Source organism: Quercus robur, chromosome 8, assembly GCF_932294415.1.
Source record: "Quercus robur chromosome 8, dhQueRobu3.1, whole genome shotgun sequence".
Lineage (NCBI taxonomy): Eukaryota > Viridiplantae > Streptophyta > Magnoliopsida > Fagales > Fagaceae > Quercus > Quercus robur.
This window is the reverse complement of record NC_065541.1, coordinates 35,292,249-35,318,189: the sequence shown is the minus strand read 5'-3', so window position 1 is coordinate 35,318,189 and position 25,941 is coordinate 35,292,249. Positions and strand designations below refer to the sequence as shown.

The 25,941-nt window shown below is 32.8% G+C and overlaps 2 protein-coding genes across 2 annotated transcripts; both read left to right on the top strand.

Annotated features, from left to right (window-relative positions):
* The first annotated feature begins 68 nt into the window (after positions 1-68).
* On the top strand, positions 69-1,012 carry LOC126695330 (dirigent protein 22-like). The gene has a single exon (XM_050392029.1). The coding sequence runs from the start codon at positions 224-226 to the stop codon at positions 758-760; it is 537 nt and encodes a 178-aa protein (XP_050247986.1). The 5' UTR covers positions 69-223; the 3' UTR covers positions 761-1,012.
* A 13,542-nt stretch (positions 1,013-14,554) lies between these two features.
* LOC126695329 (dirigent protein 1-like) lies at positions 14,555-15,343 on the top strand. Its single transcript, XM_050392028.1, has one exon. The coding sequence runs from the start codon at positions 14,641-14,643 to the stop codon at positions 15,184-15,186; it is 546 nt and encodes a 181-aa protein (XP_050247985.1). The 5' UTR covers positions 14,555-14,640; the 3' UTR covers positions 15,187-15,343.
* Positions 15,344-25,941: the final 10,598 nt, after the last annotated feature.

Here is a 25,941-nt window from a genome sequence, read left to right as displayed (position 1 = left end):
GACTATGTACGAATTATAAGCCCAAAGAAAAACCATGCGGTAGCTGACTTCAGAGACAGCCAACCAATTGAGAAACCGCCGTGCATGTGGATATTCTCTCTCTCTCTCTCTCTCTCTCTCTATAAATAGAACCCACCCCATGAAGCCACAATTCACCACATCACACAAGTAAGTTCATTAACTCCTAAAAGCTTGCTTGTCAACTTTGCTAGTCCAATCCACAATGGCAACAAAAATTGTCATATTGTCCTTAATGTTCTTCTTAACTCTAGCCACATCTATAGAGGCCTCAAAGTATCAGTTCCAAAAACTCAAAGAAACCAACATGATGTTCTACATGCAAGACTGGGAGACAGGAGCAAATGCCACCGCCACCCCAGTCGCTGGCATCCCTCACAAGCGGTGGTGGATCCTTGGGTTTGGAACGATCTTTGCCACTGACGACAAGTTGACAGTGTCTATTGAGAGGAACTCATCTGAGGTCGGGAGGGCTCATGGTATTTATGTGAACTCAGCATTGGATGGCTCTGACTTGCACCTATTGATGTCACTTGTGTTCACCAACAAGAAGTACAATGGTAGCACCCTTGAAATTCAAGGGGCAGACAGGTTCTACCAAAAATATAGGGAAGTATCAGTGGTTTCAGGAACTGGAATTTTCAGGTTGGCTCGTGGTTATGCTACTTTGGAGACTGTTTATTTGGACATACCCAATTCTAATGCAATCATCAGGTGGAATGTCACAGTTTTTCATTATTGACTTTTTTGTATAAGAGTATGGAATAAGCTATCGTTATTAAAAAAAAAAAAAAAAAAGGTTCAACTACGTTAGCATTTTAAAACCTTTTTTTTTTTTTTTTTTTTTTTGGGAGGATGTGAGAATTCGATTATTAAAGAGTCACAATATGTTTGGGAAAAAAACAAAGGATGTGGTGTATAATAAGTGACATAGCATATTTATCATGCGTTTTCGTTCACCATATAATAAAATCATTTTAATATATTGTTTTTACTGATGCCTTTTATTAGTGACACACTTGAAACTCTAAATTAATAACCCTAATACATACATATACGTAGTGTGTTTGCATAAAATATTGTAGAACCATAAGTAACCATCACAACATATTTATATACATAAAAAGCCCCAAATTCACAAATTATAAGCTATCAAAATTTATAAACATTAAAAAAATTAAAATTGAAAGCAAAAATGATAAAATTATTTGGGAATAATTTTTTTCCATTTATTTATTTATTTTAGTAGTAATTATATAATGGGTTATACAAACAGTAAACTCAAAATATGTACAATTATAATTAGAACTTTCAAATGGTTGAAAAATCTACTCAGTCAGTAGAAAATTGTATTTATTTTAATGAAAATTCAATGTAATATGGGACAATAAATAACTCACTTAAGCAATGAAGATCTAACTCCATAGTGCTAAACAGGGGTGGAGCCGGGGGGGGGGGGGGGGGGGGGGGGAACTGCCTCCCCTGAACTCCACCAAAACTACTTGACTATTGGATATTTAGATTAGTTTGTCTCCCAACACAGATATAAGCATAACATGTTAGTGAGTAAGAGAGGAAGGGTTTTAGTTGGTTTACAAATTTTACACTCGTTGTGGGCTATCCAAATAGTGCTATTTGTCTTTCATGTTAGGAGATATGCTCTGTTTTTTGGTCAAGAAACAGAGTGTTTTTTAAGTCAGCCATATTTTCATTAGGTGAGAGTGAGGACTAGAGAGAGGGTTTTTGATAGATGATATTCCTCTCAGGTTAATGAATTTAGTTTAAGCTAATATATGTCCAACACTCATAATGCCAGTAATCAAAGAGCACACCACATGTCAATTCAAAGTTAACATGCAATGGGATGAATGTGGCCACGTTGAAATGGTTCTGACTAATTCATATACTTATTGTACCATTATTTTTAAGCTAACGATGAAGTGAAAATTTTTTGATTATAAAAACAATATTATCTATTATCTATTAAAAAATTAAAAAAGTTTTTGTATATAAGATAACATATACATAAAAATTGACTCACTACACTTGATCTTTCACAATAATTGAAATTGATTTTTCTCATACCACTACATTTCTTAAGTCTTTTATTATTATTAAAACAATCTTCTACCAAACCAAGTTTAAAATTTTCTCACCACTTCAGCTCAAAGCAGCATGTCCGTAGCCATTGGCCCAACGAGTCATTATACAACTTTTCAAATATATTGGTATATTTTTTATTAAAGAAAATTACAGTAGTGTATATCCAAAAGGGTCTAACTCTTGAATATACAACATAGGCTTTAAACCTTTTTAACTCACACTAATTTTTTAATGTGGGATTAACCCATTGTTTTTTCTTTTGAGAATAATACTTAGTATTTTCAAAAGAAAAAATAGTGGGTTAATCCCACAGTGAAAAATGAGTGTGAGTTAAAGAGGTTTAAAGTCTGTGCTGTGTATTCAAGAGTTATAAGGCTCTTTTGGATATATACTACTATAAGTTTCTTTAAAAAACATTCTTCCTTCTTCCCGTGTGTGTGTGTGTTAAAAATACTTAGTATTCTCGAAAGAAAAAACAGTAGGTTAATCCCACATTGGAAAATGAGTGTAAGTTAAAAAGGTTTAAAGCCTATGTTGTGTATTCAAGAGTTAGGCCCTTTTGGATATATACTACTATAAGTTTCTTTAAAAAACATTCTCCCCTCTACCTGTATGTGTGTTAAAAATACTTAGTATTCTAAAAAAAAAAAAAAAAAAAACTCATAGTTTTTTTTTTTTTTTTGATAGGAACTCATAGTTTATTTTGAGTACATTGATTAATTTCTTGAATTGTAAATAAATACACTGATTAATGTATTCAATTAATTTTTATTTAATATGAATTAATTATCTTTATTTATTTATTTTATAGTTATTTATTTATTTTTATTGATGCATACTAATATTTTTTAGATTAATTTTGTTTTCAATCTTATCTTGTAACTTTGTCCCCCCAAACTAAAATCTTAATTCTGCCACTGCCAAACACACCCTATATATGACATGCTTACTGAGCAAAAATATAGAGATGCGAGCCTATAGAACAGAACTTGTTCAAGTAAGGTCGTGATCAAGGTTTTCAGATCCGGACCGTTTATTGAACCGTAAAAGGGAGAAATTCAAGGTTTTTGAGGTCGAACCGAAGTCGAACCAAGGTCGAACCGTGATGACGTCATAATTAATTAAAGCCTAAATATAGATATTAAATTTATAAAACTAGCAAAATTGACAATATATCTATATATGTGAGGGAAATTTAATGATTTTCAAGCATATATTTAATAATTAAATAAGAAAGTTAATAAAATAAAACAATAACCATGAAAAAATTAAAATTTATGATTAATTTTTGAAGTAAAGTTGAATATCTTTGAAGGATTTTAATTATAATTTTTTTTATTCCTTGTAAGAGATGGATAATTTAATTAAGTAGAATAAAATTGTGTTAAGTTGTTTTTTTTTTTAAAAAAAATTGCTAAGGGGTTGAACCGCACGGTTCTCACTGGTTCGTGTGGTCCAACCCCAGTTTTAGCGATTCATGGAATTAACAAAAAATCCAGTTCTTTATGCTTAAAAAACCGGTCTTCATCCCGGTTTTCGGTTTTCACGGTCCGACCTTCCGGTCTGGTCCAGTTCTGAAAACTATGGTCGTGATAAGAAAAATATACTGACAAACTATGAAACCCGAATAATTTATACATGCTTAATTCAAGTTTCATCCCATACCAAAAATAATAAATAAATAAATAAATAAAATCTAACTCTAAAGGGCAAAGAATATCTAGGGACCTAGCATCTTAGACAAATCCACACACATGCCCAAAATGCACTAAACTCATGATTTTAAGTCACAATTTCAAATATAAAATTATGACTTAAAGTCACAAATTGAGTACATGTTATGACTTAAAATCACAAGTTGAATACATTTTGAGCAGTGCATGGAGCAGTGTGTGAATCCACGTGTATAACAGATTTTTCCGCATTTGCAGATTACATATAGGGAACCAATGACTAGTGAAAGTTGTTGGCCGACACATTGATGAGTGATGCCCTACTACTTTTTTTTTTTTTTTGAGAATCAGATGCCCTACTACTTGAGTTTTCTTTTCCTTTATCTTTCTTTATTTATGAGAAGATGCTACTTGAGTTTTCTAATGTAATGATTGATTGCGTTCTTTTCTTTTTTTTATTAATGGTAAGACCACAATAAATTATGCAAATTTTGCCACAACTTGCTAACTTAGCAAGTTGTGAGTGATAGAAAAAAATTGTAAGTTGATGTGTGTTCATAACTCCACTACTCATAATTTTATCATGTGAACAAATTATGATAAAAGTTATGAGATTTATTAAGATCTTAGCATTATTCTTTTTTTCTTTTTCTTTTTTCCCTCCACAAATAGCGCGTGCGTAGTTCGTATCACTTTTGTAAAAGACGCTACGACAGACAAAGCTACTGCAGGAATTTTTACTTCATAAAACTGTTTCTTTTGATGGATTTTGAAGCCGTTAGATCGCTGCAACAAATTCTGCCAGGTAAAAAATTTTAAAAATAAAAATAAAAGGCACAAAAATTTCAAGCCCCCCTTTACCATTTCCCTCCATTATTCATCTTTTCCCATTTTTCCCTTTCGAAATTCTCACCATCTCTCTCAATTCCTTCTTTTTTTTTTTTCAATTTTTATTTTCATCTTCCCTCATGTTACATAGAAGTTAGTTTTCATCGAAACAAAATTTATTTTAGCAGCCACTGTAGTTTTAGTTTCTTTTAACTTGTGAAAATCTTCCTCGCACAAACTGGTTCAATCAAAGTTCATTGCTTTTAATGTATGCATGCATGACTCATTTGAAGATGACCAAGTGAATGCTTTACTAAGGTTTAAGGTGAAAGTTAAAATTATAAAGAGTTTAAACTTGTTGGCTATAGTGAGTGTAGTTGAATTTGGTTTGGACTATTCGATTTTCATACGACACATGTCGTAAAATTGAGAATCCAATTTAAATTTAATTGGATTTTCTCTTAATTTCTTTTAATATATATATATATATAGAGAGAGAGAGAGAGAGAGAGAGAGATTATTATTAAAATATTAATGAGATACACTTCACATTTTCTTATCAAACGCGGTTACATGAAATGATATAGCACACAACATGGATTAAATTCATTTTGTAATATGGAGTCCTACAAAAAACCCACTTCGGCAATGAAATAGTAGCATACTAAACCTATAATAGCAAAAATAATTACTTCTCTTTACTTAAATCTAAGAAGATTGAACAATTAACAATTTGAAAAAACACCATCGCACACCCTTGGTGCAGTGGTTTCTCCACAAATATAAGTGTTTGTGGGGTGTTGGAGGCAAGGGCTAAGGTTCAAGTCTTCAGGAGGAAGTTTTAGACACATATACACTTAGATTAGGCTAGAATAGAAACTCTATCTTGTATAAAAAATAATAAAAATAAAAAATAAAATAAAAAAACATATGCAAATCTATCATTTACTCATTAAGCTGAATACCAACTGACCAATTTTTCAAAAGAGGATTAAAAAATCATGATCTAGAAAGCAAGCCAACCTATGAATCTACCTTTCTTAAAAGAGTTTAAAAATTTGTTCCTTAAAATTCATGAAATGCAAGTTTAGCTCATAATAAGACAACACAAAGTATAAAAACCAAAAGGTCCTATAAACAATATAAGATGCAGCTTTGTCAAAAAAAAAAGAAAAAAAAAAAGAAAAAAAAGAAGAAAAAGAAATACATACCTATGTAGCTAGAGCAAGAGATGTTGCCTTGGGTATTTGGGGATTCACAACTTGGGTGAGTTTTATTCGACCAAGAAGAGGATATATTGAAGAGGAGAAGATGAGATTAAAGAGAAACCTATTACATATATATAAAAAAATATTAATGTAATTATATATATATATATATTTTTTTTTTTTGATAAAATTATATTTGTGGCGGTGTTATTTTGCTTAAAAATTTGTTATTTATCTAAAGCTACATAATAATATAATATATGTACGTAATTGATATTTTTTGAAAATTGTTTTTACATGATAAGTGCATTAAACAATCTTAAAAAATGGTTACTTTGTATCAATGTGCTAAATACCATTTAGGACCTATTTCAATTTGTCTATTGAAACGAAACATTTCAGTACTTGCCTATTTCAACATACCATTTCGGGATTACTATATATATATATATATATATATATGTATATATATATTGTAAAGTCCATATTTGTAGATTGGCAACCAAGAACAATTGTAACAGTTTAGAACTTACTTTGTCTAGATTGAATTACATTAGATGATATTTCATTAAGACAAATCAAGTTCAAAACAGTGGAAGACTTAAGAATGCAGAAAAGAAACAACTCAAAGACTACATTTTGACTGCAGCTTGATAGGTTGAAAATCACTTGTCTTTATTGATCGAACTGCATGTCTTTACTAATTGAGACATAGGCAAAGTTTGAAAACAAGTTATTTTCTCAACTGTTGGATCTAGGGTTTGGGGCAACTCTTGTACATATAAATACAAATCATAAAGAGCATTTTTAGACTCACAAGAGAGTAGTGTTTTTGTACATAGATGTAGAGACTCTTATGCACGCTTGAAATCATCGCATAAGGCAAAAAGGTACTAGTAAAAATCATAGGCCTTGAAGTTAGAATCGCTTGAAATTTGGCAGGTTGAAGCGAAACGGCCTTCTAAGCAATATTTGTAGTAAAACTACAAGGAACCCCTGAAAATGACAAACTCCTCCATTTAGCCCCCAAAAACTATGATTTTGCCGTTTATAGTAATTTTTTTTTCCTTAATAAATTTTTACTAAAAAGTCAGAATAAGGTCTCGCTTGTTTTGAGATGTCTCTTAATATTAGAAGTTTATGATTTTGCATTTAACTCAATTTTGCCATTTTTGGTAAATTTTGGTATTTTGTCACCTAATCACGTAATTAGTGTGAATTAGGAATTTAGACATTTTTCTCAGTATTTGTATGTTTTGTAGCTGTCAGAGGCAATTTAGACTATTATCAATAAACACAGACTTTTGTCAAGTTTCTTTTCTAGTGGATTTCAGTTTATCACATTGTGAATTCAAGGAACCCCTTGTGGATTCAAGGTTTACTACCCAGGATCTAATAGTTTAGTTTCGGTCCATCAAAGAGAGCATCGTGTGTACTTTCTTCAGGCTTCTGCGACATCAAATCTCTCTTGAAGCTTCAACTGGAGATTGCATGCAAACAATAGATCCAGTTATAGAGCGAAGTTGTTGAATTCAGTTAACCACAATTACTGATTAAATTTTTTAGAGTGGATCTCAGAGTCACAAACAAGGAGTTTGTATGCAACAAATTAGAATAGAAGAGTTAGTGAATCTCAAACTTATGTGTGGTCACGTTAGTAAAGTACTACATGAGGGAGCAGTAGATTTAGGGTTAAGGTTATTGTATAAAATTTATCTTGTATATATATAAAAAAAAGTTTATTGTATAAAATTCAATTATATTTAATGTATTTCGTGTCTTGAAGATTGTTTAGGTTAAATATTCCTCTTTTTTTTTTTTTTTTTTTTTTTTTGAATCATGTAGTTTCATTGGTTTTCCTTGGTCATTATTTTTGATGTCTATGTGATCTGTACTTGTGTAATGTGTTAATTGTTAGGACATATGTGAATCATGTTAGGAGTATATGTCATTTAGAATTGGCTAATCCTATGACAAAATGCACTTTACTTGTAATGTGGTAGATTTAGGATATGTTTAATACTTCAAGGAATAAGAGTTCAAGTCCAAGTGTTAAAACCATGCAAATTTGTCCAAGATTCAAGTGAAGAAGTGCTGGATTTTAAAGCTCAACAGCTAACTCGACAGATAGCATCTATCGAGGTTTAAAATGGATCTTTAGCCCGATGCTCGACTGCTACTCGATAGATAACCTATCTATCGAGATTTACGAAAATCAGTTTTTTAGATCTGATTTCACACATATTCGTGTATACATGTTTAGTTTTTCTTTCTCATAACCCTAAACATATATAAGGATTATTTTAAGGGCTGTCACAGCTGATGCAACTTAATGCAAAAGTTTTTCACAAGTATATTATGATCGAAGACATATACTTTGGTTCATCTTTCTCTTAAAGAAGCTGCTGCGTTTGTACGCCGTAAGGTTTTGTAACCAAGGAGTTTCGTGATCTTCATCGTGTTGATAAATTGAAGAACTTTACAGGCAACATCTTTATCAAGTTGGTGGTTAGTCACATACTTGGATATCGATTGATTAGTCACGTACTCGGAGTCATACATTGAAAATGAGAGATATTCACTATAGAACAAGTCCAATTGTAGGTTGGTATAAGATATTGGAATTCCTTTACTTGTAACCACTTTTTGTGATAATAATGGATTCTCGGGAGTGGTGACCTTAAAATCACCCGGTGGAGTTTTTGCCTTGAAGATTTTCCTCATTCGTAAAAAAATCACCGTGTCAACTTTATTTTTCGCTGCATATTAACTTAGTTGGTGATTTATTTGTACTACCACACGTATTGCATGCTAATTGAATTAATTAATTAACTTGGCTAATTAATTGGTTAATTCATCACAAGAGGTCAATACATTCTTGGCCTATCATTAATCATTTTAATCAGGAGCATAATTATTTAATTGGTTAAAAGTTGATTAATTTTGTGACAACTGGGATCTAAAACCCTAACACGCATGTGGTACTATACTATATCAAATTATTAATCCAAAATCAAATAATGCACATTTTTAATATCATCATTACATATACAAATATATAACATGTCATATATAAGTAAAGAAAAAATAACAATAATGAAGAAAAAAAAAACTATGTTATATGTGAGTAAAGTAAACAAGAAAAAAAAATATGTTTTTTTTTTTTTAAAAAATAATAATAATAAAATGCCATACATGAGTGAAGTAATAAAAAATAAAGGTTTAGAAAAAAAAAAATGATTTGTTTACATACTGGCCAAAATCACTTTACTGGATGGAATTTAGCGAAATGGATCGAAACGGGTGGAATGGAGCGGAATAGGCCATAATTTAGAAAGGGATAGAATAGAAGGGTGATTCGTACCATCAACGCATCCTCAATTGAATAATCTCTAATAGAGGATTTATCTACAACCAAATCCTAGTAAGAAATTACATTAAAACAATTAAACTAAACAAATTCTTAGATGCATATTGGACTCTTAAAAACCAAATTGACCTTTGAATTTTGAAACCAAGAACAATAAAAAGAATCGACTTATTTGAATTTTGTTTTTTCTTTTTTTATAAGAAGAATTTCCTAATATATTTATTTATTTAGCCTTAATTTTATTAACCAAAAACTACACCTTTAAAAAACCAATTTGACTTTTGAAACCAAGAACAATAAAAAGAATCTACTTATTTGATTTTTTTTTTTTTTTTTATAAGAAGAATCTCCTAATATTTTTTTTTTAGCTTTAATTTTATTAACCAAAAACCGCACCTTTAAAGCTAGATAAAAATTCACAAAATTAAAGCAAAAAAAAACAAAGGACCTAAACTTTACTACTTTAGTAGGAGGCTGTTCTCCACAAAATCAAAAAAAGAGAAGCAAAGTGAACGACATTTAAAAAAAAAAATTGAAAAGGGAGAGTAGGAAAGATACAAATATGATAAAATTAATTCACTTACTTGAATTGGGGATGGAGCTCAAAGCATCGGTGACTGGGGCTGCTTGTTACGACGTCAGAGATCTTGTGATAGTTATGGTGGGTGACAGAGATGGCAGCTATGGCGATGGGCTGATAGTATGGCTCGGTCATGCATGGGAAAGAGAGAAAAGGAAATTGGGGAGGAAGTTCTTGCGTGAGGTTTGCAAAATGTATCGAGGTTGAAGTTAAACAATTAAATTCTCGTTTAAAAAAAAATTATTATATGGAAAATTGTAGAGCCTACAAAGTTGATGCAACAACATATTATGAAATCAATTAAAAGTAAGATACTTCAATTTTAAAATACTTCAATTTTAATGTATATATAGATAGTATGTGTAGGGACCTGATTTAAGCTCCTAGCCCAACGGGTATATGGACTTAAGCCTAAAAAAGCCCAAAACAATAAATTTGTAGAGAATGGGTTGGGAAACTCGGCTTTAGTGAATCAGATAACAGACCAATAGATTTTGATGACAAAGAGAGAAAGATAACAGAAGTTTACTACGGAAAAACGTCCCCGGCCAAGTCCGAGGAGACTGATTCTTAAATATTGCTCTTAAAGCTTTGTTACAAGTCTGGTTCCTAGGTTGCTATGGTGTTTCTTTCTTTTATTGTTCGATCCCTTTCTCATGGAGGGTCTCTCCTATTATATAGCCCCCTTTGGTCCATCTTAATCCTACACTTGTTGAACATCTGAGCCCTTACTTGAGTACCTATCCCATCAGACACCCTTTTTGCCTTTTTGTGAGTTGCATTAGACAAGGCAGCACTGTTTAGAGGTTTTCTCCACATAAATGCGGCCAGAAAAGTAGCTGTAGTGCATTTAATGTGATGGTAGCAGCTTTCCTTTAGATATTTTTGAGTTTTCTTCCTTCTCGCACGTTCATGAGACACGTCCCTATCATTGGAGCTTCTTGGAGGGTTACCTTAGTTGCTGGAATACATACTTGGGTTGCATTCATCATATCCAAGGAGAAGCTCCTCCTTGGACCACTTTTCATTTGTTCTTCACTTATGAGACTTCAACTGGGAACCCCTAATAACTATTTTGCTCCTCTTCGGACATATAATGTTCTCGGACAAAGCCTAAAACCCAATATATGATCTTGGACCCTTACCCCTACCGTATGAATTATTATGAAGTCTAAAATCGTATGAATAATTTTCAACATAGTGTGACACAATAAATACTAAGAACAAAAAACAAGTACATAAAGTTAAGGGCAAAAACAATCTGGTTTTCTTCTAAAAATTTAAGCTGATTAGTCTTTGCCAGGATTTTAAAAAAAAAAAAGAAAAAGAAAAAGGAAGAGACGGGCATTATTCCCCATTTGCTAAACTGTTAAAATAGACAGATGATAGAAATTTAAGAGGACAACCTTATCTAAAAAGAGTCTTGAATTCTATTGCATTTCCTTTATTTCTTTAACGATAAAACAAGAGAAAAAAAAAAAAAAAAAACAGATAGAATCATTTGTTGACTAGACAACAAGAACCCCTTAGCCCCCATCGTCTGGATTCTAGCTCCGGGCAGATATTTTTAATTTTTTTTTCCCTCCCATTGAGAAAATTAATAAAATATTACTTCTTGACTGGGAAATAAAAAATGTGTCCATCACCTAAAAGCATTAGCATTGGGTGTAAAAACCCCAGTTTCTATTTTACCGACCAATCAGCAAATAAGCAGCTTCATCCCAGTTGCTATTTCTATTTTTTTTTTTTAAAGCAACTATGAACAGTTGGCTGTGGTACATACAACCTACTGTAACTTAGTTGGTAAAAAGAAAAAAAAAAAAATTATTAAGAACGTCAACTCTTTCTCTCTCTTCAATCACGTTGTCTCCGTCTCTCTCCACTAAACACTGTCTCCTTCTTTCTTTCCACAAATTCTGCTTCTCAGGGTCCATTTGGTTGGGAGGATAGAAAATACAAAAAAGATAGAAAAGTGGGAGGATAAAAAAGATTTTTGTTTCCCTCATTTATGTTTGGTTGGAAATGTGGAAAAGTAGATGAATGAAAAACTTTTTTGTTTTGTTGAAAATAAAGTTTATATAAATTGACCATCATGTCCCTATTAAATAAAATAAAAGGTAACACATTATATATATATTTTTTAAATTATGTATAGATAGACACTAATTAAATATTAAAAAAAAAAGCATAACAAAATGTTAAAAAAAAAAAAGCGAATAAAAAAAAACCAACCAAAATTAATGAGAAAATAAACATATGAGCACAAAAAAAAAAAAGAAAAAAAAAGAAAGCTACAGATCTAGAAAAAGTTAAAGAAAATAAAAAGAAGAAAAGAAAAGAAGCTACGTTCAGACAAAAGAAAGGAAGGAAAAAGAAAAAGAAAACCATCACGTCAGTAACAAAGAAAAAAAATCAAGGAAAAATTAAAAATAGAAGTCAACACATCAGTAACAAAGGAAGAAAAAATGAAAGGAAAAAATAAAAAGTCAACATATTGGAGACTTGAAGGTAAATTTTAAGGGTAATTTTGGAAGCTCATTTCATGAGTTTCTTCATCTCAGTTTTCTCTCCATTTTGGAGAGAAAATTTTTTGGTGGGCCAGGAGAGAAAACACCTGGGCCCTACCATTTATTTTCCTTCCTCTCACCGAACCAAACACACTCTAAAAAAGTTTTCCTTCCTGTTTTCTCTCCAAAGTTTTCAATCCCCCCGATTTCACTTCCAAACAAACACACCCTTAAACTCACAAAACTCCATTGCTGAAACTCTCAAAGCAAAGCCATCTTCATTCACTGCCACAAAACACCACTACCATCACAGATTCATGGTAGTGAGTCTCCCTCTCTCTTCACCCTCTATTCTCACCATCCCTCTCTCTCTCTACTCGAGCTCAGCCTATGGGGGTTGAACCCATGACCACCATTACTGGCAATGGTGAACGACAGCAAAGCCACCATTGGTGGCCACCGATCTTTCTTCTCTCCCTCTCTATTTTTTATTTTGTTTTTTTGTTTGATCCAAAAGCTCACTTTTATTTTTATTTTTATTGTTTGTGCTTTTAGATTTGCTTGGGTTTGAGGATTGGGGATTTTTGGGTTGAGGGTTTAAGAAAGAAAATATGTTTGTTCTAGGTTTTGGAATTTGTTTCAAAAATGGATTTTAGGGTTTTGATGTGTTCTTGTGGCTGTGGTGGGTGTGAAGTGACGGTGGGTATGGATCTTGCAGTGTTTGGCAATGGTGGTTGAAAATTTTGTTGATTTTTCCAGGTTTGTGGTTGTGGTGGTTGGTGGCTTGTGGGTTGTTGTGGTTTGGTGGATTCGGTATGAGTTTTATGGGTGATTCTCGATGGTTTGCAATATGAATGGTGATGGGTCTTGGTGTTTTGCTAGGTTTGTAGTGGGGGTCTGGGTGTTTTGTTGGGTTTGTTGTGGGGGGTATTGGTGGTTTTTTATTTTTTATGGGTTGTGCGTAACGTTGGCAAGTAGCAATGTGGAGGAGTTGTTGGGTAGAACTTAGGGTCGTAAATGAACCAAGCCGATCATGAACAACGTGGACTCGGCTCGATAAAAAGCTCGTTCATGTTTGTTTGTTTATAAATAAACCAAGATTGAGCCTTAGTTTTAGGCTCACCGAGCCCAAGTAAAAAAATTTGTTCACGAACAAGCTCATGAGCAATTAGGCTTGATACACAACAATTCAAGTATAGACTCATTTATAAGTTTATATATGTTAGCTAAATATACTCATTACACATATCTTAATAATGACATGGCTAACATGAGACCCCTAACACTTTAGACTATAGTTACATTTAAAAATAAATAAATAATTAAGTAGGTCATATATGATCCTTCTCTATTAATTATCTAAAGTAAAGTTATGAAATATTTTAGTATTTTCTCATTCATAATAGTTACAAATAGGTATTTTTCTAGTCCTTCACCATTTAACGTGAATGTAAAAATTGTATTTTGAACAATTGTTGAAGCTGTAGACAATGTATGATGAAGGAATGAATTTAATTATGTAAATTATTAATTTGAATAATAGGTAATCATAAGTAAGATTAGATGCATGGTAAAATAACTATACTATTTTCTTTTTCTTTTTTCTTAATTTTAGAGATTTAAGTATTTAGTGTACGTTTAGATAGAGTTTTGCACGTCCAGCGGTTTTTGGTGGGTCCTGTGCACTGTTCACGGGGCCTGCAATTTTTTTTTTCTTTAGAAAAACAACTTTAAAACTGGATCCCACAGTACTATTCACACATTTAAAAATTATTTTGCTATAGTGTTTTTAGTAATAAACGGTATCCAAATAGACTCTTAATAATGTACTTTTTTTAGATTTCATGCTTAAAAACATGACCTGAGTTCGTGTTTGAGTTTGATATTAAGCTTGAGTTTGACTTGACTAATTAATCAAGCCAAACTCAAGCTTTTTGGCTTTTCCACGAGCTCAACCATAGCCAAACTTAAGCTTTTGATTTTTCTTGACGAGCCAAGTTTAAACATACACTACTCGACAAAACTTGGCTTGTTTACAGCCCTAGTAACTAGAACAATGGGAGAGAAGAGAGATATTTTTTTTTATATTATTTTAGTAAGTTATATTTAAAAGTAAAAATCGGAATGTTAAATGAGTTATAAAATGAGATGGTAAAATAAATAAAGTAAATTTTGAAGGTGGAAAATAAAACTTTTTTTTGGCATCCCGGATGCAAGTGCTCTAATTATAAATAGAGGCCAAAACTCCAACAAAGCATAAGGACTACAAACTCACAGAGTCATTCTTGCTATTCCAGGTCCTAGTCTACTAGATAGCATACTTCTTCGTTTCCTAATTGGCCAGACTCCACCCATGGCAACAAATATTGTACCGAAAAGAGTCACCAATTTATTCTTGGTATTGGTTCTAGCCACAGTCACATATTTAGCCAAAGCTGCAGAACTTAACGAAACCCAGCTATCCCTGTACTTCCAAGACATCTCAGCCTTTGGCAACCCCAATGCCACGGTGATCCCAGTTGCAGGTATTGCAGGCAAGGCTTGGACATTCACTCAATTTGGCACTGTCTTTGTCACTGATGACTATATCACTGAGACCTCAGATCCAAAGTCACCTGAAGTTGGGCGTGCTCAAGGCATGTATGTGACAGCCGGGTTGGATGGGTTGAATTCACATGTTATGATATCAATAGTATTCACAAACAAAGAGTACAACGGAAGCACCATACAAATACAAGGTGTTAGCAAGCAATTTGAGGCTGTTAGAGAGGTTGCAGTGGTGGCCGGAACAGGGAAATTCAGGTTTGCTCGTGGCTATGCTACTTTTGAGACATATTTCTTGGACATTCCTGCCCAATACTCGGTTATCCGGTGCAACGTCACTGTGCAACATTACTAGGCCTTTTTTGATGGTCATTAAGAAGAAATTGCCATGATAATAATTGGGACACAGAGACTCAGTCCTTGCTTTTGCTAGCTTCCTTGATTTGTAATTTTATTGCTATTTGTTTGTTTCATAAAGCATTGACTATTGAGAATTGAGGTGCTTAGCCTGAGTAATGACTTTTTTTTTTTTTTTTTTTTTTTTGTGGCTGAGAAAACTTTAATCTCGGTTTTCTCTTTGTATTTATGGTTTTTTTTAACGCAGCCACGCGGTGAGCACAGAGCAAACTATTCTTTCGCCTTTTACTAAACAAGTATTTATGGTTTTAAAGGCGTAATATAATATAAATATATTTCTGTCCTGAGATACTGCACTTAATGTTCGGGATTTCGTGTTTGATTTTTGCACAGTGTCACGGCCATCTAGATGTTGTGGACCACTTTGACCTTCCAAGTTCCTTTCACAACGCGGCTTTGAATACAAATTTTCAAGTACGTAGTTTTCCAATTTGCAATATAATAGTATATCTTATGCTCCAGTACAGCACTGAAATTATTCATCACAGCCTGCATTACCAAGAATGGTCCCTCAACAGCTCATGCCCAATCACGAAATCTATATCACAGTATGTAATAAAAGTTGAGCTTAAATGTTGTAACTGAAGCAGCTTCACTATATTGCATAAACTTTTTAGATTTTTAGATTTTAAATATATATATATATATTTTTTTCTTCTCCTATAATTTCTAAATTGATAAAATATATATTAAATTTCGTTCTTATCAACTTTTTTTTTCTAGATAAAGTAGCAGTTGTGTTTTCATATCAACTAATTTTATAATTCATGTAATTTTTACCTTTATTTTTTTGACATGAAGTTTTGAGAGATTTTAAAATTGGGAAAGATATAATTAAATATGTTGGAAATAAAGTTGTTTCACGTTATACAAATCTCAAATTAAGTTTGAATTCAAGAGAAATTGAGTTGAACTAAAACTATTTAAGAATGCTAAAATCAATTAATTAAAAAAAAAAACCAAATTACTACACGTAAAAAAAAATAGATATAATTTTTTTTTTCTTATCTTCTTCTCTTATATAATTTCTAAGTTGATAAAAATTTTAATTTAATTACAATTCAAATTCTTTTCTTCATCTATTTCTTCTTAATTTGATTACAATTAATCCAAAATCTTCATCATCATCTAATCTTCTTTTCTTTTCTTTTCTCTTTTTTTTTTCTTTTTTTTTTTCCATTTAGGTTATATTACTACACCTATTAGGCTATTAGCTACAATTTGTTTTGGATTAAACAAAAAAAAAAAAAAAAAAAAAAAAATCAATGTGAGTTGAATTAAAACTCTCTTAAGTCTACTCTACTCCACTATTTAAGAATGCTAAAATCAATCAATAAAAACCCAAAATTAAGGGTACGTTTGGTACACTAAATGTAGATTACATTATGAATAGTAATCTTTATTACTGGGAATAAAAGACATTGTAATGGAATAACTATTACTATTCATAAGTTTGGTTGTTACATATGGAAAGCTTGTAAAAGATAATGTATAAGGAAACTTTATATTTTTGGAAATATATTAATTTTAAAACCTATTATATATACTAATGAATAACTATTACATCAATTTTAAAGAGGAATAGCTATTCTTCAATTTAAAGAATAGTCATTCCAATGTAATAACTAATCCATGTAATAAAGATGCAACCAAATGACCGAATTGTTATTACACATGAATAACTATTCCATTACAGGAGTTATTACAGCATACCAAACGTACCCTAAGTGACGAACTTCAGAAGGAAGGATTTGGCCTTTTTGGTGAGAATAGTTGTCTTCTTTTTATTTATTTATTTATTTATTTTTGCGTTTCTATTTTTCTATTAACGCAATTCAAGTATTACTTAAATTTTATGATTTTTTTAAAATATTTTACATAATGCAATTCATCTCAATTATTAATGTATCTTTTGATTTGGTGTTCTTAATTGATTGTGCAGATTATTTCCTCACTTATGGCAATATCAAAATGGCTAGACAATTAATTTATATGTAAACTTTTACATTTACATTGCAATACAATTTTTGTTTCTCTTCATGCACTTTTATTTATCTATTTTTGAAATTATTTTGATTGTGGTACCCCAGAAGGTTTGGACACCTACACACACGCACACGCGCGCACGCACACACACACAATTTATGAAATTTTTATTTCAGTCAAAATTTTGTCTCTGAATCTATTTGGGATGGAACTCATCTACCATATGAAATTAGGAGAACTATCTTCATTTTTTTTTATGAGTTTCCATTAATGTAGTTCAATTATTGCTTAAATAATATGATATATATATATATATATATATTTTTTAATTTTAGATGATGCTATGCATCTTGATTATTGATATTATTTTTTGATTTAGTGTTCTTAATTGATTATGCAGATTATTTCCTCACTTATGACAACATTAAAATGGCTATGACTGGTAATTTATAAGTAAATATTTACATTATAGTCTAAATACTTACATTTTTGTAATTTATGGAAGTTGTTTTTGGTCATATATACAAGAAATTTATATATGATTAGCACTTCTGCTACTATACATGTTAGCAAGTATAATGTAAAGATTTTTAAGTGCCATACACACACACACACATATAATTAAATTACAATTTTACTACTAATAGCTTTTATAATTTCATTTAAAAAAAAAAAAAAAACTTACATAATATACATTTTCCATGTAACTTAATTTTTGAAAATATTTTTACTATTTAATTTGTTATTAAATTTGATTATATTATCAAAACATATATTTTTTTTATTAAACCATGTATCGCACGGGCATAATACTAGTCTATATATCTATGTATATAATAATAGGTGAAGTTGAGAGAAACTCAAATTAGAATTCCAAGTTATAGTTTCAATTTTGCGTCATGTGTCTTAAATTATATATTCTTAAAGAGTTTTATTTCTTAATTTTAGAATCAAATGTGGGATTACATCATAAATATTCATCCAAGTGAGTTATTTTGTACAAAAACCAAAGAGTCTAGAATAAATAAATTGTAAAAAAAAAAAAAATGCTTCACAATAATTTTTTTTTTAAATGAAAATTTACATTTTGCACCTAATAATATCCTTACAAATTTTTTTAAAGAGTTAACAAAATATAAAAATGACTATTAATAGTATTTAAATTATATATATAGAAATTATATTATGTATTTTATTGTATATTTTTAAGTATATTCATGTATATGCATGGGGTTACAAGCCAGTATATATTAATAGGTAAAGTAGAAAAAAAATCAAATTAAATTTTAAATTAGAGTCTAATTTTGCATCATGTGTCTTATCTAATTTTTAATTTTTTGTGTCAAGTGATTTATTAGGTATAAAAATTAAAAAGTCTAAATTCAATTAGATTTTAAATTAAATGTTAATTGGAATTCGATTTTGCCAAGTGGTGTGTCTCTTGCAATATTATTTCATTTTTATTTTTAATTAATTTTTTGTAATTTATTTTTAATATCCATGCCCACTTTCCATATTCAGCTTCCCGTTATAGTTACCTAGGCACTTTGAAGTTTGAACCAAGAGAACAATGAATCTACGTAAAAATAAATAAAAACAATAAATCAGAGTAATTGTTCTCTCGAAAACAGCCCCAAATCCTATTATATTCTTCTGATTCTTTTCTTTGTTACTCAGGCGCTTTATAAAACGTTCTATCTTATTCTTGCAGCTGGTTTGGTCACTTTAATTTCACCGATTTTGTATTCTCTGAAGTTTAGTTTGTATGTGTCTGTCTCAGCTAATCACCCATTTTTCAAAAACAAAAAATGTTGGTGTTTGACAAAATTGTTAAGAATCTATTTTAGGAAAGTTTTGACATCACTTTTATGGGAAATGAAAAAAGCTGTCAAAACATTAATTGTTTTTTTTTTCTTTTCCCATAAAAACTTTCTTTAATTGGATTCTTAATGAGTGCCCTTAGGGCACTCGTTAGCATTTCCCTTCGTCTTTTTCTATAATCTGACTTTGTAAAATGTCCGTTTTGCAGGTCTAATACATGGACATGTGTACTTCTTCCTGCAGTATATAGCATGTACATGATCTGGTAACTAGTAAGGGCCAATAATTTAGCACATGGTTTTCTTCCTTCTTCCAAAAAAGAAAAAAAAATTGTCCCTTCTTCAATTTTGTATTTATTTATTTTAGATTTATTTTTGTTTTTGTAAAATATACTTTTTATTATAGATTTTCCCCCCGGTTTTAAGGCGTGGTCACCCAAGGTTGTTCAGACTAGTGTTTCTGGGTCACAATTTATTTATGTGGGTCAAGGCTTAATCCTATGAATGAGGCCCCAAATTTCCCTTGGTTCCTCTCAAATTCCCAATATTTATCTGTGTTCTTTCTCTCTATTGCTCTCTCACTTCCCAGTTTTTCCAACCCCCTCCCCCCCTTTACCTTTTTCCCCTTCTTATAGTCTCTTATTAGTTGGGTTACCATTATTATCTCCCCACTTTGCACATATTCCTTTATTCATCAGAATCCTGAGGGATCCTCATGACTTTAGAGGATTCCCTTGGAACTTGTTCCATATGCCGAATAGTGTTCGGAAGTGGTTCCCCAATGGCACTATCAAACCTCGACTACTATCTTGTTGGGTTAGTGTTTCACCCCGATTGCCTTCCTAACCGACCAACATCTAACCGACCAATTAAGAGTCTTTCAAGTTGTCTTCCCCTCAGCCACAGCCTTGATCTCGGGGTTGGGCCCCTTGTGATAAGGCTCAACGCCAACTCTCTCCTGGCGTACCAAGTCCAATTCATCTGATGGTTCTTGTGCTTTATGTTGGGTTATGATCAAGGAGGTAGATAGGGTTGCCTAGGCCCAACTCACCCACAATAGCCCCTAACAATTCTATTTTCGTGAGGTGGAGATAGGATTAGGGTTTTGTTACCCCGTCATTGACGCATTTTTTTCTACCCTATCCAAGGGGAACGATGGTTACGTCTCAGGATGACCAACAGTCCACCTTTTAAGGTAACGGACAAGATAGCTTACTCCTTTCTAATACATGGCAAAGTCTGGGATATCAGACAATCCAGATGGCCTGACACTTCATTTACCGTGGCATGCGTGAAGCGTGCTGATGGTACGCATTGATTGCAAATGGGCAGTTAAATAAGGTTTATATGAAAGTATGAGTGTAGGAGCTTGTGCAAGAAAGACTCACCTTAGTAAAGCATTTAGCACGTGATTTTCTCCTTTCTTCCAAAAAAAAAAAATAATAATAATAATTGTCCCTTCTTCAATTTTGTATCTATTTATTTTAGATTTTATTTTTGTTTTTGTACAATGTAGTTTTTATTATAGATTTTCTCCCTAGTTTTAAGGTTTATGTGAAAGTATGAGTGTAGGAGGTTGTGCAAGAAAAACTCACCTCAGTAAAGCATTCCCTGTTTTGTTATATAAGAGAATCTATCATTGTGGCCATTGATCGCATTACTATTTCTCTAGATGTAAATTTGTGTTTCTAGATACATAAGTTTTTATAGGGTGCAAAATTGAGGCATTGTGACATGTGTTATACATAAAAGCCCCCTAGAGCTCATTATTGTTGGGTTTGCAAAAGGTGTGTTTTGACTTTTGATGATGGTAGGTAGTTATATTAACTTTAACTAAGAGATTTTTTTTTTCTTTTTTTGTTTGTTTGTGGAGAAGATAATAAAGAGATTTGATTTATGAATATGTTAGGACATATGTGATTCACTTGTTAGGAATATATATCACTATTTTATGTAATTGGCTTATTCTTTGACAAAACGCACTTTACTTGTATTTGGGTAGATCTAGGATGTGTTTAATATTTCAAGAAACTATGTTTCAAGATCAAGTGTTGAAGACATGCAAGTCTGTCCAAGATTCAAGCTGAAGAAGTGCTGTTCATTAAAGCTCGACAGCTAGCTATCCATCGAGCTTAAGAAGTTGTTCCAACCTCATGGCTCGACAGTTGCTCGACAGAATCTCGACAGACAGGTATCTGTTGAGTTTTATGAAAAACATAATTCTAGTTCTGTTTTGACTCTAATCCGTGATTATGTGTATAGGCTTTCTTTTCTTCTAACCCTAGACATATAAAAGGATTATTTTAAGGGTCATCAAAGTTTTCACAAGTTGCACAAGCTTTGAGAATAGTTTGTTCAAGCAGATTGTGACCAGAGACAAAGTTTTGCCCTAGTTCATCATTCTTGTAAAGAAGTTGTTGTGTATGTGCACCGTAGGGTTTTGTGACCAAGCATCTTTTTGATCTTCATCGTGTGGATAAACTGAAGAACTTTGCAGCCAACAACCTTCTCTAGTTGGTGATTGAAGTCGCGTACTGGGATCCACGCAATTGGTTAGTCACGTACTTGGGAGCCGTGCATCAAAAGGGAAATTGTCACTACAGAACAAGTCCAATTGGGTATTGGGGTAAGGGTTCAACTGTAGGTTGGTATAAGGTACTGAGATTTCTTTACTTGTAATCGCTTGTTGTGATAATAGTGGAATTTCGGGAGTGGTGACTTGAAAATCACCCGGTGGGGTTTTTGCCATTAGGTTTTCCCCATTTGTAAACAAATCACCGTGTCAAATTTATTTTCCGCTGCATGCTTAGATTATTGGTGATTTGTTTATGCTACCACACATTTGCATGTTAATTTGATTAATTAATAAACTTGGCTAATTAATCAATTAATTAATCACAAGGGGTCAATTCGTTTTTTGGCCTATCAAGTGGTATCAGAGTAGGCACACTCTGATTAGGGTTTAATATTTGCTGTGTTGATCCATTGACCTCTGTTTGTCATGGATAGAGGACAGTCATTAACTATACCTCCTTTATTTAATGGCATTAACTATGCATATTGGAAAGTATGTATGAGAACTTTCTTATAGTTTTTAGATGAGAAAGTGTGGCAAGCTATAGAGATAGGCTGGATTAAGCCTACAGAAGCGTCAGCTAACTGGGATGATGCCAAGATCAAGGTGGCAAACTTCAACAGCAGAGCGTTGAATGCCTTATTTAGTGCGGTCACTAATAAGGAGTTCAAGAAGATATCCTCCACTAAAACTGCTAAAGAAGCATGGACTATCCTCTAGAGAACCTATAAGGGAACCGAGGCTGTTAAGGATTCAAAACTTCAGAGGCTCATTACAAGCTTTGAAGAGATTAATTAAGATGGAGGAGGATGAGTCGTTCGATGAGTTCTATGCCAAGCTCAAGGACATAGTGAACTCAGCTTTCAATCTTGAGGAAACCATTCCTGAACCCAAGATTGTGAGAAATGTGCTTAGATCTCTACTTGAGAGATTCTATGCCAAGATTACGCTGATCGAGGAATCAAAGGACATTGACAAGATTCCTTTGACAAAGTTGGTTGGTAATCTACAGACTTACGAGCTAGGGTTAACAAGGATTCGTAAGTCAGGCAAGAGCAAAAGCATGGCTTTGAAGGCCAAGAGCAATGACACAGATGAGTTTTCAGAAGATGAAGATTCTAAGATGAAGTTCTACATCACCAAGCAATTTAAGAAGTTCATGAAGAATGCCAATGGGAAAAGCTTTGACAAGGACCGTAAGCAATCCAGTTCTTTTCAGTTTTGCAGCCAAGACAAAGGGAAGAAGGATGCTAAGGATGGCGGTCAGTACACTATTCCTGCAGGACCTAAGTGCTTTGGATGTCAAGGCTTCGGTCACATGAAACTGGAGTGTCCTACATATCTCAAGAGCATTGGGAAGAGTAAGGCACTTGCTGTTACTTTGAGCGACACCGAGCCTGAGGATGATTCCGACAATGAGGATGACGGAATCTTGAATGCCTTCACTGCCACTGTCAATTCTACTGACGGGATTGTTGAAGATGTGGTTGAAGAAGAGGAATTGGTGGAGTCCAAGTTTGAAAAGATGGATGATCAAGATGATATCCATATAGCCTATGAGAAATTGTACAAGCTTTCTGAGAAACATGAGAAACTTTATATGCTGACTACCAAGAAACTCAGTGATGTGGAACTTGATCGTGAAGAGTTTTCCACAAAGTTTGATGACGCTAATTAGACTATTGGAGTATTGAGGTTCAAGAACAATTTCTTGGCTGAGAAGACTAGGAAGCTTGAAGCGGAGTTGTTTCAAGTTAGAGCTCAATTGGAGAGGACTTCAAGTGCAAAACTTGATGAGATGCTCAATCTTCAGAAATCTGCTTCTGATCGAACAGGTTTAGGGTATGGTTTCTCTTCCTCTAACACTACTTTTACTAGTACTACTGTTTTTGTTCCTTCTAGCAATAATGTTGAAATTGAGAACAATGATATTAAAACTAATTTAGCTAGTGAGAACTTAGACAAAGGTAAATCTATCTTAGGAGCACCCCATAAGCAAGATAAGAAGGAAGCTAAGAACCCTAGGGCTAAGAAGGCTAACTCTCAAAAGCCTAAACAAAAGAAGCAGCATCTCTGTCATCATTGTGGAGCTGCCGGTCATACTCGACCAAATTTCTATAAGTGGTTAGCCACTCAACAGAGCAATGACATGATAGCATCTGGAAGCCAGAATCAGCTTCAATCCTCTCTTACTCCCCTTGGAGATCTTTTCAAAGCTCTCATGTTCCTTTCGAACTTGAACGGTTCCTCGCCGCCGATTTAAGGGTTTAATCAAATGAAAAGTTCTTCCAGGGTGTGGAAGGAAAAGGGCTCTAAGTGATTTTATCACTTTCTTCTCTCTCTTTGAGTTTGTGTTTTTGCATAACTTGTGTGTTTTGCTTTTATTTTGAGTTAGTCTAGTTTTTATACTTTGCTTTGTTTAACATGTTTTTGTTTGTTTTCAGTTTTATTTATTTTGTTTTTAGTATAAAAATAAAAAATAAAAATTGAAAAATCAGAAAAATACAAAAGCAGTGTGTGTTTTGTGTACATTGGTACTTGTGTACCTTGGATGGCCATTGAAACAAAGTTTTCTAAGCATCTCTATGCACAACTAAGCAAGTGAGCTTTGTGGCTCGTGTTTATGATGAGTAAGATTAGTAATTTCTTGTACTTAACACTTGTATCACTCTTTTTGATGGGAAAGACTAGAAAATCCTAAGAGAAAGGCATAAATAACCATCTCACCACTGTTACCCACCAATCATAATATGACACCTGTATGCTTTGGCATAGCAAAAGTGCAGTGTCAATGACATTTGTGTGCTTCGACATAGCAAAATTGGAATGTCAAATGCTTATTATCATTGGGCATTTCTTTTCTCTCTTTTATATGCTCATGCATGATTTGCTTAAATAAAAATATGCAAAGAGAATGAAAAGCAAAAAGATCAAAAATGCTTTAAATATGATTGCAAGCGTGTATTCTAAGAGATGTGGGAGTTATAGGATGTACCTCGAAGGTGATAGTCCCCATCAAACAGTTATGATTGTGTGTGAGTTAAATTGATTTTTTCATATCTCAAATCATCATAACATGTATACACTTATGCAATCTTGCGATGTTTTTCACACATAACACACAATATTCTTTACTACTCTTGATACATGTGCAAGTACAATGTGATTTGACCATTACAAGGTTTTTCATGTGTTAATGTATGCTCACTAAATTGTCTTAACCTATTTTTGAAATATAAAATTGGTTAGACTTGTCTAGTGTGTGTCTGTGTGTTTAGGATCATTGTGCTTAAAATTTTTGTTGAAAGATGATCTTGAGAGCTTAAAATGTTGATTGGATCTTTGGTTGAATTGCATGCTTGATTGCATTCATATCTGTGTTTTTCCCTTCTTGAAAAACGGTTTTTAAGCTATCTCGACACCTCCTCGATACCTCCTCAACACCTAGCTATCTGTCGAGATCTTAAGCTTTGTTCTTATCGCAATCTTGACAGATCCTCGACAGTTAGGTGGATCGATCGAGAAAGTTCCTGGACCCTCGATAGCTTCTTGACAGTTGGTGGATCGATCGAGCTTCTATTCTTGTGTCTTTGCTTTGTTTCTCAACATCTCCTCGACAGCTGCATCTGTCAACGTTGTTTTTCTCGACACCTTTCTTGATAGATGTCTTGACACCTCTCGACACCTCTATCTATCGAGAATTACTGAGGATATATATATATATATATATAGGTTTTTCGCGATCCGGTTCTCATTTCCTCAATCTCTCTCGATCTATCTGTGCCTATTCACCTCTCAAACACTTTCTTCTCCCTCTAAACCTTCAACCCACGTGATTTCTGGCCTTTCCTTGCTTCAAATCACTTGGTATGTGTTCTTTTTCTCTCATTTTTCATGCATTTAGACCTAGGTTTTGGGGTTTTTGAAAAATGTTGGGGTTTTTCAAAATTAATGAGTTGTTGTTGAAATTTTTGGATGGGTTTTTGATTAAATGAGTTTAAAATCTCATGCATTGCACCACATAAGCATTATAACATATTATCATGCATTTAGATGTGTGCAAATTGATTGTGTGCTGGTAGGATTGGATTGGGTTGAGCCCATGATGCAATTTCTTTTGCATATCACATGTTCATGCATTCCCCATGCATACGTACTCTCTTTTCAATATATTAGTTATATTTGAATTGCTTTAGAGCTTTTCTGATTGTCTCTCTTTCTCTCCCTCTCTTTTTGTTTACGTTAGTCGTGCCTATGGCACCTAAGCGTAAGTCAACTCCATCCCAGAACCCTTTACGCTTTAGGGCGTCGT